Here is a 13,674-nt window from a genome sequence, read left to right on the forward strand (position 1 = left end):
AAACTTCAGCAACACCAGACCACAAACTACTAGCTCATCCTACATAACACCTCATTTCAGACTATTATTCAGCAACACCAGACTACTAGTTTGACCAGCTTATAAGCTCGGACAATATGAGTAAGAAACCCAATAGTTAATTGGACTATCTTACATGTCAATATTCTTTTATTTTCACATTTTTTTAATGTTAAAAACAACCTTGCCCAATGTTGAAGTTCAGAAAATTAGAAGAATAATTGAGAACTATGAAGGCGCCTTTGGAAGGTAGGATAGAACTGGATTGCATTGAACTAAACTGTTAAGTTGATGAAGAAATTACAGAAAGTAAATAATTCCATACTAATGCTAACATTGCCACTTCCTAAATACCATCTGCCTCTAAATTATGTTTATCACAAACTCAATTGTAATCTTAAAACTGCAGCCTCAAAACACCGGCTAGAGTAGTGGATAAAGTGAAGGTTTCAGAGCTGAATAAACTGCAAGCCACCCACTTTGTGTAGGATGTAACAGGTCCCAAAAGAACGATGACTCTGGATCCTCGCATACCGAGTACTGTTTTACTCCTTTTTCGTCTACATATCCACACGAGTATCCATTCAGTCCAACACAGCATGACTCAAATGGTTTCTCGAACTTCGAACGTCCTACAATTAAAATATAAAACAAGAAATTATTTGACTAAATATATATACCAACCTAGTTATTCTCATATGCGAACATCCTGAAGGGCTTACCATGGTGCTTTTGCTTGAATGCAGACATGAATGCTTTGTAGAGATCCAAAATCCTGAAGACAGATTTGTGAGGACAACTGATCTCATTGTTCAATTTGCTCACTGCTCGTTTCAGGATGCTGTTGTGGTACTTAGAGAGATCATTAAAAGTTTTACTGCAAGATTGATCGGAAGTTTCATATACGGCAGGCAAGCAACCCACAGGCTCCAATCCTGAAACTACTACTTTTCGGACTCCAAGCTATGTATGCGTTTCAGATTGATGACAAGTTGCTTTACGATAGATTCCGAGAAGTCTGGCATATACCGTTTTGTATAAATCAAACATTAGACTTCAGCTTCATATACAAGAAGTCTAATCCTAACTGATATGACTTTTAATATGTCTTATGGTAGTTTTTGAAAGTATGACATATATTATTATGTAATTAAACATTAGACTTAAGCTTCACATACAAAATTGTGATCCTGACTGCTATGAACATTAAAATGTACTGCAACATTAGATTAATTATATCAGTTTGCATTCATAATTTGGATTCCGACTTTATATATCTAGCATTACTGTCAATTAAGTAGTTTATAGTTTACCTCAAGGCTGCCGTTGGTAAATACAAAAGTCATGTAGTCATTGCCTGCAAGAGAAACCAGAGCGATCGAGGAATCAAGATCTTTTTTGGTATAAATCTTTTCTTCAAGTAGCTGTTGAAAATAATCAATCTGGGTTGTCATGTTTGGTACAGTAGTCAACCATGTCTCGAAGACTCCAATTCCTCCATATGCAAAATTCATACCACTTTCAAGTTTGTCTCTTCTTACAAATTTTCTCCATCGGAAAGGTGATGGTGATCTTATGCCAAAAAACGAAGCGCACAAATAATTAATGGACATATGTAATTTTAAAAATCTTCATTATAATGAAGACTTCTGTAATGAAAAATATAAATATATATATATATATAAGGAACAGACCTACATAATCAGTCAAGACACGTCCATCCGAGAATCGACCAGCTGGTTTTCCAGTAAAAGTTATTCCATAAGGTTGACTCCATGCATGAGATGAATTTCTTGCCGAATTTCTGGTATCTGCATACAAGTCTCCGAAAACAAAAAACTTTACAGAGCCATGGCAATGATGATGATGGTGATGATGGTGACGATGGTGACGTCCATGCCTTCCTTTACATGCAAGAACTTCTGCATGCAAAACACGAGAATGAACAAATTAAATATACAGAAGATACAACAAATTTCATGAATTAATGAACAACTTTTAAAGTGATTTGAAACTTGTTGAGATTATTGCACTGAAAGAGAAGAGTGTTAGGAGATCGTACAACAAAAAACATACATTCAAAATAAATAATATAAGAATAAAATCACACCACACAAAGAGACACAGTATTTACGTGATTCAGCATAATCCGTCTACATCTACGGATGAGAGAAATCCGCTATAGTTTTATGAACAAAATATACAAGAGTATACAACACCATAAACTCGGTACATAAAACAGAGCGGAAACATCCTAGTTTCTAACCACGCTCAACCTAGTACCTAGAGTGGAAACGATCCCCGTTTCTAAGACATTCTCCCCATGGTGTTTAATAACATTTACATCAAATACCCTGTGTTCTCACATTCTCTCATTCTCTCATAATTTTGAATTGGTTCTCACCCCTATATTTATAGGTAGTATATGAGATATTTTATTTCTAATATGATTTATATTTCAATTCATGTTAGGACTCCTAAATTTATTTCTTATTTACAATTGCATTTTTTACCAAATAGTTTTCTTAAAGACATACAATTTCACATGAGAACAAATAAGAAAGCAAGCCACAATATCCCAACAAAGGGGAGAACTACAAAGAGCAAATGTGTTTGCTTCTCCATTGATGAGCAGCTTATGGTTAATTTAATTAACTTAGTGAAATACAAATAGTCATGAATTTATAGCAATGACTTAAACGGTTTCATAAGTGACAAAGTTTAGATCGTTATGATCTTTGAGATTATTATTTTTATTTGTATCTTAATCTAGTATTATTATTAGGTTAGATTTATCAATAGTTATTTTATTTTACCTTTAGGTTTATTGTTATTATTATTGTATTATCCTTGAGTAGCTATGAATAAGGTCTATCAAATAAACATTTCCTTTGTTAGTTGATAATGTTGTTAATGATTAATTTAATCGATTTAAGTTCGGCAAAAGTTTCAAGAAAGGATATCTCTTATCTGACATTGATATATGATTAATATTTTTATTTTTATACTTGCAATTCATTATAATTCTGTGAAAGAAACTCTAATCTCTAATGAAAATCATTAAAAAAAAAAATTCACCTTATAAGAACCATGCTAAAGTTTAATCTCTATCAATTAAATGTATAAATCGAAAAATGAAAAAACATTGTGTAGAAAAATTATGCTCTTAAGCCTATCCCACTTTAAAATATTTGATTTATCTTATATTATTATACTCTTTTATTATAATTATATATATCACATCAAATTATGTATATAAAAGTTTGTATTGTTAATTTGAGTGTTATTAAATACACTTAATGACCTGCTAATCATCATCTAAATAAAGAGAGCTATTAACCCTCTTCAAGAATTGATTAATTGATCTGATTAGATAAGTGATTTTGGAGAATCATATCATTTTACTTCTGATAATGTGATTTCTATTTTATTTTAATTTATTCTATTAATTAGGGTTTTGTCATATAATATTCGTTTACTTCCAATAATTTCTATGAACAAACTTGGAGCTGTTTATGTTCTGCTGTGTAACATATAAGGGGAGCAAGTGAGATGTTCAATCTTTGTATATGATTTATTTGGTGTGGCATAACATAACTCAATGGATTTATACTCTAAATTTTTTGTGCAGTACAAATTTGGAAATGCATATAGTTTATTTCATTTCTATTTTTACCTAGCTTTTTAGAATGTATAAAGTATCCCTATCACAGGGGTTTATTGACAATCTCAAAGGTAAATGATAACACTGAGAGCAGCATCTTTCTGATAACTACAATACCATATCAGTTGTATTCGGTTTTGAGAAACAGAATGAAAAGCTAAGAAAAGTTTATTGATCCCTAACTACCTCTAAGTAGTTTGGCGATTCACTTGGACTCTTCGATGTATTACTCAATAGGTCATGAGTTCAAATCCTCATGACTATTAATAAGGGCTAGCCACTAGAAGTTTACATGACCGTTAACTTGAGAGGTCCGAGGGACTAGTTGAGGTGAGCGCAAGCTGGCTTGAACACTCCCGAATACGAAAATAAAAAAAAGTTTATTGATCCCAAAATTTGTAAAAGTGAGACAGAGATGCCTCGCAATTTCTGGACAAAAGTTAGCAAGTTTTTATCATTGAAAAGCAACATTATATTACCAACACATTGGGAACTCAGATCTGTAGTCACAAATAAACTGACGGTGTTGTCACTTGTCAGAAATCTTCTTCATCTACTGTCTTCGAACAATTTGTGTACGAGGGAGGGACGGAAAGTTAATACTTCTGCATTCCAAATGCTCGAAACTAACACTTGTTTTAATAAACAAGCACACCTACATGTACTTAATTTCTTCTGATTTTTTATGTCATATAACTGTCACCCTGTGGAAGAATCCCATAGAATGTATAATCTGGCTTTGCCAGGTGACATTGGAGACTCTTAGACACTCACTCCTACAGACTGAGCATCTATCGCAAAACTGCCCTCTCTGATCGACTCTGACCACTGAGATGTTGTTTGTCCGATGAAGCAACAGCTTGCCTTCCAATAACCACCACTTTTCTAAACCCAGTACCAATTTGAACATGCAGATCGCCATACTTGCTTATGAAGACATTAAGCCATATCTAGAGTTGTTTGAAGTTCAAGAACTTGAGCTCTAAACAATGGTTTTGAAATTGGGACATATCTTGGATTACAGCAGACTTTTACCCCTTGGTTTCTAAAGGCATTGGTTGTGTACAATTTGGAGGCAGCTTATTATCTGGAGGCAATTAGCAGTGGAACCACCGCCTCCACCAAATTCAGAACAAATGCTGACACTGCTGCGGACTACACGTTGGAGAATAGATATGTCAATGGCAAAGGCAATGCAGTCCTCATTCTGGCTTGAGATACAAATATCACTGCGTACGTCCATAAAGAAACATAAACATAGGGGCCTCTCAATAGATACCAACCATTTAGGGGGTTAAGTGATAGTAATACAATGCCAACGTTTTGTTGGACTACGAAGACGACGTCGTTTTCTCCTTCCAAACTACGACGTAGAAGTTCACTGCCGCTTTCTAAATAAAAAACAACACCGTCATCACTATCTTTATGCTAAATATCACTTAAGTCCATGATCAATCTAAACATAGGGGCTTTATTGATATATACCTACCAGTTAGGGGGTTAAGTGATATGCCCTAATATGGCATCATTTTCCAGAGCGAGAAAACGATGTCATGTCAACCTCGTTAACGAAAGCGTTTTGTGTAAGCGAAAACTTTCCCATAAAGATGATGTCATTTCATTTTGTTCAAGACGACGTAGTTTCGCTGTCTTTATGGTAAAATTAAACATATGGGCTTTAGTGAAATATACCTAGCCTTTAGGGGGTTAATTGAGATTACGCTATTCGGCATCATTTCCTGGACTACTAAACAGGTGTGAACCTCCACCTTAACGACAACGTTTTGTCTAAGGGGAAAACGTTGTCGCATGCTTTCCCTAGTAACAACTAGTCGTTTTCATTTTGCTCAAGGCGACGTCATTTAGTTTTCTTCTAGGTAAATATCACTTAAGTCCATGAACAAATCTAAATAAGGGGCTTTATTGATATACACCTAACCATTATGGGGTTTAGTGATATTATGCTATACGCATTGTTTTTTGGTACTAAACGATGTGGTGTTGACTTCCTTCTTAACCAACATTTTGAGTATAATGTTGTCACTTACCCAACCAAAACGATGTTGTTTGATTTTGTTCAAGATGACGTCGTTCCGTTTCCTTTATGATAAATATCACTTAAGTCCATGAACGAATCTAAAAATAAGGGGTATATTGATAAAATAAAATAAAATTTATAATGAAATAATAGATTGTTATACTTGCAAATTAATTAAATAAATAATTTTAGTAACTAATCTCAAGCATACAAGAATAATCTTATATTTCATAACCTTTAATACAGATTCATCTACACAAACTAATGTGTTTTAATATGATTGAATGATTTTGAATTAGAGATAAATTTAACAATTAGGACGTGTTTGGTTGGGTTACTGAGGTAATGTTATTTTACATTATTTCATTATCACGTTTGGTTGTCAGGTAATAAAATATTTTGATAATCTTCTAAAACCAATAGTAATTGATGTTGATAATATAGGAAGTAATATGATTACCTCTATTTTCTTAGATATTTTAAGATTACTTGGTAATCTTATTTTTGTTACAATTTTATCCCTTATTAATAAATTTTTTGGACAAAAATACTCTTATTTTGAAATTAATTTACAAATATGTTCATTGACTATTTTATCCTTATATACAAATTTTTTAGGACATAAATACGCTTAAACTTTAAAAAAATTACCCGAGGGTGGTGGCCAAATCTAGCCACCACCGCCGACAGCCGTCGACTGATGACGGAATGGTGCACAACCGGTCGGATCTGATCGGTCGTGCGCCGTTAAGGCCATTCCCAGAGATTCATGGTCGAAAATAGTCGTTTCATGGCCAAACATCTGGCCTTTTCACGACCAAACATCTGACCTTTTCACGGCCAAACATTTGGCCTTTTCATGACCAATATTTGGCCTTTTCACAGCCAAATATCTGGTCTTTTCATGGTCAGATTTGTGGTCATTTCACAACTACATCTTTGGCCATGAAACGGCTACAGATCTAGCTGTTACCGACCATGGACCACATATTCATGGGTGAAAAAGGCTTTACGACGCACGACCGGCCAAATTTGGCTGGTTGTGCACCATTCCGACAACTTTCGACGGTGATGGCTAGTTGTTGACAGTGACTTGGGGTGGGTGAGGGTGATTTTGTTATAAATTAAAGTTTAGATGGTTGTGGTGTTTTAGCAAAATTTTAAATGTAAGGAGTTAAAAGAAATTATTCATAAAATAATATTATATTAATATTTAAAAAGAAGGACAATTTAGTAATTTTATAACATACCTACCAATTTATCCTCCTAACCAAACATATTAATATAACATACCCGACAATTTATTCTAACCTAACTAAACATATTTTCCTAAATATTCTCAGTAATCTTCAAAGTAATCTATATTCCATTAATATAACATTCCCTATAATATAACATTCTATGAACCAAACACACCCTGAGGGTAAAAGATATCTGAAGGAATACCACACCAGCTTATAAGGAATAGTTTGTATAATTAGTCTATATATGCAGCATTACTCAACATATAAAACTTGGTTGTAACACCCACAACAGAGCAACACATCCCACTTCATCCTCTTCTATTGGTTACAAACTAAATCTCTGCAGTAGAAATCTAAACAATCAACTAATCAACCATGTTCACATCGAATTAATTACTAATTAAATGTGAACATTTCTCAAATACATAAAACTTAATTTGCACAAGTACTTACTTACATACATATAAATTCTCCAACATTATAATCTTCCTCTTAACTATTAATTTGTTGCAATGGAGTAACTCATCACTAACTTAACGGATTTTTTCATCAAGGGTAGATCGTAAGGCATAATAAACAGCTTTCCAGCCATTCTCCGAAGGGTGTATATCGTCCCAAAAGAATGATAATTCAGGGTGTTTGCATACACTGTATTTCTTTGCCCCACTGTCATCTATACTGCCACAGAAGTATTTTTGTTCTAAACCCACACAGCATGGCTGCAACAAAGTCTTCATCTCCGAATTCCCTGCATTAATTATAAGATTAAAAAAATTGTTCTATATAGAGTATATATAAATAGTTACACAGATCAGGATTCTCTCCTTTATACGAGAGAATTCATATTCATAAACGCATAATCGGAATAAAAAAAAATGAACTTTTTTTGGATTGGTTTCTAATCATTATGAGTAACCAATCCATTTGGGAAAGGCTTCAATGCCAGCGCTTGCTGGCGTGGGGGCATCAACTTCTCGATCAAGTTGCCCTAACATTTCCTGACGCATTTTCTTACGCCAAAATTAGGTTACATCGATGCAGGAAACGGCTATACCGGCGTCTGTCGTGCGTCGATGCAGCCTTGTTTCACTAGTGGTGTGACATAATATAAGTTAGAATTTCTCATAATAAATTTACCTGAAAGTTTTCCATTCTTGGTTAATGTAGACATGAATGCAGCGTACAGATCCAGCAGAAATATGACAGAATCCTTGTTCTCATTGTTTAGCTTTTGCACTTCATTCACCAACGCCTCGTTGTGATACTTCGCGGCTGCATTGAAAATTTCAGAGCAATTCTGATATGAAGAAACGACAGCTGCATTGGGCAAGCACCCCATCGGTTCAACGGTAGTAACAGCTATCTTTTTAATCCCCACTGCTTGAAGACGCTTCATATTAATTAAAAGTTGCTGAATAATATTTTTCGTGAGGTCCTGCAAACCCTATTAATGCGTAGAGATCACACATCGTCAGTGCTGGGATAGTTTATCGGATACTATAGAAGGTAATTGAAAGTGCTTTTTTAATCTTATAAACACTTTTGAATTTTCTCTAAGTTATTTGATTGTATTTCAAAAGGGTTCATACAATTATAAAAAAGCTATTTTATGGCTTCAGGAATAAGCTCACAATTTGAGTTTTTCCAATAAACTCTTTTTGGGATTTCAAAAACTTTTATTATATCAAATATATTCTCAAATTACTTTTATAATTCCACCATATACATATTAACAATATATATCAATAATATTTTGCTTACAACTGAGTTGTACACAATTGAGTAATACAAATAGAATGATTACAATGTTCTTTGTTTTTTATCTATTTGTATGATTCAATTATACAACTCAGTTTCAAGCATATCATTGCTCTGTACATATACCCTTCTTTTGAAATAAAACCCTATTCTTTTTTCTTTTTTTTTTTAATCTATAGCCACCATCTCAACAAAAATAACTCTCCACTCTCCCACAGGATCGAAATCTAACAAATTAATTTCATAAGTATATAAAGTCTTATAAATTGCGCTATGATTTTTAGTTTTTATTTTATTATGTAAGTTCCAACCATTAGTAATTTTGATATTTAAATTGCAATTAGAAAATCTAATTTTTTATTTCATGTTATATATATTATTAAAATGAAATAACATGTTGTTAGTATATGATATAAATCAAATAAATTAATATGTCATATACCCTTTTTATAATTTTTAATAATACAACCAACAATCAACCGTTTAAAAAGAGCTTTTATAATTAACAACCAAACAACTAATTAGTCATAAGCTTTGCTACGTAACCTCTTCTTGAAAAAGAGAAAAATTTAAGAATGTACCTACTCGTTCCTATTATGCTTAATTTCACCACATACTTTATCTGTCCTTTAAATATTTATTAATTAAAGTAGGTATCATCGTCAATTATATATAACTTTACTTAAATGGCACATTGAATGACAATTATTAGCGTTCTAATTAAGAAAGAAGAAATAGATAACCTACCATAATTAGCCAACATAACAAAGAAACAGATAAATATTAGTTCACCTACTAATTACCTGGACATTGTTAATGTCATTCTTCATAATATAAGTGAGATAGTCATTCCCAGCGAGAGAAACCAGGGCGATGGAAGAATTAAGGTCGTGTTTGGTGAAGACATTTTCTTCAAGTTGTTGCTGAAAGTTGTTAATTTGCACAGTCATGTTTGGTTCATTCGCCATCGTGTTGAAAACACCAGTGCCTCCATAGGCAAAGTTCATTCCGTGTTGCAGATTTGATCCATTCTCTGACTTTCTCATTTCGAAAGGAATGGGAGATTTCATCCCCAAATGCGAGGCTGCATGTATATAGAAAGTTCAGAAACATTTTCTGGTTTAATATAATGAAAATCAGAGCTGGAAAACAGTAATGTTACGCGACTTAATTGATGTGACTGCTTAACACATTGGTTAAAACGAAGCTACTTACTTATCTAATTGTTCTCTGATCAATATGATGCTGACACATAAACAACGTTATTGGAGCTGTTTTACTTGGTCTTAATATTTTAGATCCACCATTGAGAATTTTCAATGAAAAACCAAAGAAAAGTTTTGGCATTAAAAATGGAGGGATTGAAAGCTTCTGAGAATATTACATAAAGAGATAAAGAGAGCACAGACCTAGAAAATCAGTCAAGACACGTCCATCGGAAAATCGGCCGGCTGGTTTTCCAGGGTAAGTCAGCCCATATGGTTCATTCCAGGAAGCTGCAGATTTCCCCCAATTTCCAGTATCGGCGTACGAGTCTCCGAAAACAAAAAGCTTTACAGAACCAGGGTGATGGTGATGATGATGATGATGTCCATTCCTTCCTTTCTTTGCAAGAACCGCTGTATAATAGAAAATGAGCAGAACACAAATGCATTAAATTCATATTCAAAGTGCAACAAACTTAATTATTATAGAAAAGTGATTCAATGTCGAGACCAGTGAAGATTATTGCAGTTAACAATAAAAAGAGAACTAAGAAGAGGAAGTGTGTTCGCTTTTCCATTGAAGAGCAGATTGGAAAGTAATGGAAGGAAATGTTATGAATTAATGTTTAGAGAAATACAATAATGTATAGTGCATTTATATCAAAATGCATTGCTCTCATTACTCGAACCTGTGACTGATTTAAACGAGGTTTCGTAAATGATATAAATTTATGTTTGGAGTGACCTAATCAACGCTAATTGCCAGCTAAAACGAAAAATGTTTAATTGGTACTGTTGTTTATGCATTTTCAAGAAATTATTTATTGAATATGAAGTTATCCGACCTACTTAATTAGAATAGTTTAAGCTTTTAAGAAAGTAGTAAATTAATGGAATTTCTAATATGTCAAAGTTAAAGGTTTCAGTTGAAATTTCTTCACGTAGTTACATTTGAATTTTTGTCACAACGTTTGAGTTTGGCTTGACCTAGTTCGTATTTGTTTTGATTTTCGGTCTTGCCCATCTATTTTTGTCTTGTCCATTTTGGGATTAACATGCTTCGATCATTTAGAATTCAATTACAACTTAAATCTTGTTTTGAAAATAAGAAATGTAAATATAGAAATATTTTTAAAAAAAATAAGTAATTTGACATTGAGAAATAGTAATTTTCTTGTTTTTCATCATTTTGAAGTCCGAAAATAGTTAATTAAGGTCTTTTCGTTGAGTTATGAAAATAGCTTATAAGTAGCTAGTGCTTATAAGCTAATTTGAGTTATAAGCATTTAAAATTTAAGCAGTTACGGTTGATTAAATACTTATAAGTTATTGATAAGTAGTTGACGCGTTTGGTAAAATGGCTTATAAGACATTTTATTATTAAATGACTAAAAAGAATTATTTTATTTTATCAATTAATAAATTATACGATAAATTTTAAAATTAAATAAGGAAAAAATAGTAATATACTGGTCAAATTAGACAACTTTTTTTTTTTTTTTTTTTTTTTTGGCTTATAAGCCAAAAAAAAAGTACAAACAAACAAGTCAACTAATTTTAGAGCTTATAAGCTCAAACAAACACCCTCTAATATTGTTGATATGCGAATATGGAAAAGAATTTATTTCCTTATCTAGGAAGATTACAATATTATTATGATATATTCTATCCTTATTAGAGTGGTGATATTGTGCTGGACACTAATACACTTACAACCCAATCCCAAAAAATTTCTCTATAACCCCGACGTGACGGTAGCAATTGATCAGCTCGCAAATAGGTTCTGCCTGCCAAATACTAGCTGACCAATTAAGTTGTCATATCGAGGTTGTGAGAGAAAGTTTGTAAGTTGTGTTGTGAGCCAATTTTTATCCTATTGTTTCCTTACTTAGAGAGATTTAGATATTATGACAATATTAGTTTCCCTATATGTTTTTAATAATATAGTTGTGTATTCATATAACAATAACAACAACTTAATACAAACAATTCAATTAAATTGAATACATTCTTCTCTCTCAAAAATATCTCGGGTATACTCCGGCTCTCTCAATTGTCTCTCTTGCTCTCTCAAATATATCTTTCGGGCATATCTGGCTCTCTTCAATTGCCTTTTTTGGCCTCTCAATTCTGATAGAGTATCAGAGCTCAGGTTAGGACAAGAGTAGCTTTATATGGATATATGCATGTCTAGAAAATTTTGTAACAAGACAATAAATATCTAAGGAGACTAGGTTTTAGTGGATGTTTGGACCCCTCCCGTGTTTTCTGGGAATTTTCCTGGTGCATATTGTCCTGGGTTATTGAGTTTTAACAAGTGGTTTCAAAGCTCTCATCGTCTTAATGAAGCTTCCGCTAATCAACCCACTTTATCCTTAAGTTTTGCTTTAGCCTACAAGACACATAGGCACTCACGTTAGATAACCAAACAAGGTGAAACACAATATCACTACTTTAAGTAAGGAAATGGAATATCTCATAATAATGTTTGTAATCTTCCTAGGTAAGGAAATAAAATATCAACATTCTATATTCGCATGTCAAGAACCCCCCTCAAGCTCGTGGTTTGTATATGTCATAAACTCTAAGCTTGCGTAGCAAATGCGAATGGTGTCTACCATTAGATATGGGATAAGTAGTACTTGAGGAAGGAGCCGAAATGGTTGGACAGACATAGTCAGCTGTCCAAATGGGAGGTCAAGTGAGACTGGATGACTGTCGCTGAGAGACTATCTCCAAGAAAGGAACAACAGGAGTCATTAGGGAAGATGTTTGTGAAGTGTTGCCAGAAGGAGAGTTAACAGGACGATTCCGGTTGTGAGTTAATTCAAGGCAACGCTTCATAACATCTTCCCCCAATGACTGTTGTTGTTCCTTCCTTGGAAAAAATCCTTCGACGACGGTCCTCTTGTCTCACTCGACTTCCCATTTGGATAGCTGACTACATTTGTCCAACCATTTCGGCTTCCTCTTCGGGTACTACTTATCCCACATCTATTGGCAAACAACGTGTGCATCTACTATACAAGCTTAGAGTTTATGACTTATACATACCACAAGCTTGAGATGGAGTGTTGACATGCGAATATGGAATGTTGATATTCTATTTCCTTACCCAAGAAGATTACAAACATTATTATGAGATATTCAAGTCCTTACTTAGAGTGGTGATATTGTGTTTCCTTACCTAAAGGGGGCGTTTGGATTATATAATATTTTATTATAGGAGAATATTATATTAAAGGAAAGATAGATTACCTTAAAGATTACTGGGAATATTTAGGAAATGTGTTTAATTGGTTCGAATAAATTGGTGAGTAATATGTTTGGTTGTGAGGATAAATGAGTGGGCATGTTATATAGATTACTAAATTGCCCTCATTTTTAAATATTAATATAAAATTATTTTTTGAATCATTTGTTTTAACCCCCTACATTTGAAATTTTGCTAAAACACCCTAGCCATATAAAACTTTAATTTATAGCAAAATACCCCCACCCACCCCAAGCCACTACCGACCGCCGCTTGCAGTCGACGAAATGACGCACAACTGGTCGTATATGGTCGACCATGCATCGACAAAGCCATTTCCAGCCATGGATCTATGTTTCATGGCTAGATCAATGGTCGCGAAAAGGCCAAATCTTTGGCCGAAAAAAGCCTTAATGACGCACGACCGGCCAGATCTTGTTGGTCGTGAGCCATTACGGCAACTGCCGCCACCAACTAGCTTTGGTGGCTGGCAG

General features: G+C 33.6%; 1 protein-coding gene and 2 pseudogenes across 1 annotated transcript; all 3 read right to left on the reverse strand.

Moving 5' to 3' along the window:
• Nucleotides 1-441: 441 nt before the first annotated feature.
• Nucleotides 442-2,553, reverse strand: LOC116127191 (annotated as a pseudogene).
• A 1,812-nt stretch (nucleotides 2,554-4,365) lies between these two features.
• Nucleotides 4,366-4,925, reverse strand: LOC116127192 (annotated as a pseudogene).
• A 2,296-nt stretch (nucleotides 4,926-7,221) lies between these two features.
• Nucleotides 7,222-10,582, reverse strand: LOC116127214 (GDSL esterase/lipase At5g03610-like). The gene is made up of 5 exons (XM_031412869.1): nucleotides 10,439-10,582; nucleotides 10,132-10,341; nucleotides 9,526-9,806; nucleotides 8,102-8,408; nucleotides 7,222-7,712 (listed from the first exon to the last, which is right to left on the reverse strand). The coding sequence occupies exons 1-5, from the start codon at nucleotides 10,503-10,505 to the stop codon at nucleotides 7,498-7,500; spliced, it is 1,080 nt and encodes a 359-aa protein (XP_031268729.1). The 5' UTR covers nucleotides 10,506-10,582; the 3' UTR covers nucleotides 7,222-7,497.
• Nucleotides 10,583-13,674: the final 3,092 nt, after the last annotated feature.

Source organism: Pistacia vera, unplaced genomic scaffold (genome assembly GCF_008641045.1).
Source record: "Pistacia vera cultivar Batoury unplaced genomic scaffold, PisVer_v2 Contig19, whole genome shotgun sequence".
Taxonomy (NCBI): Eukaryota; Viridiplantae; Streptophyta; class Magnoliopsida; order Sapindales; family Anacardiaceae; genus Pistacia; species Pistacia vera.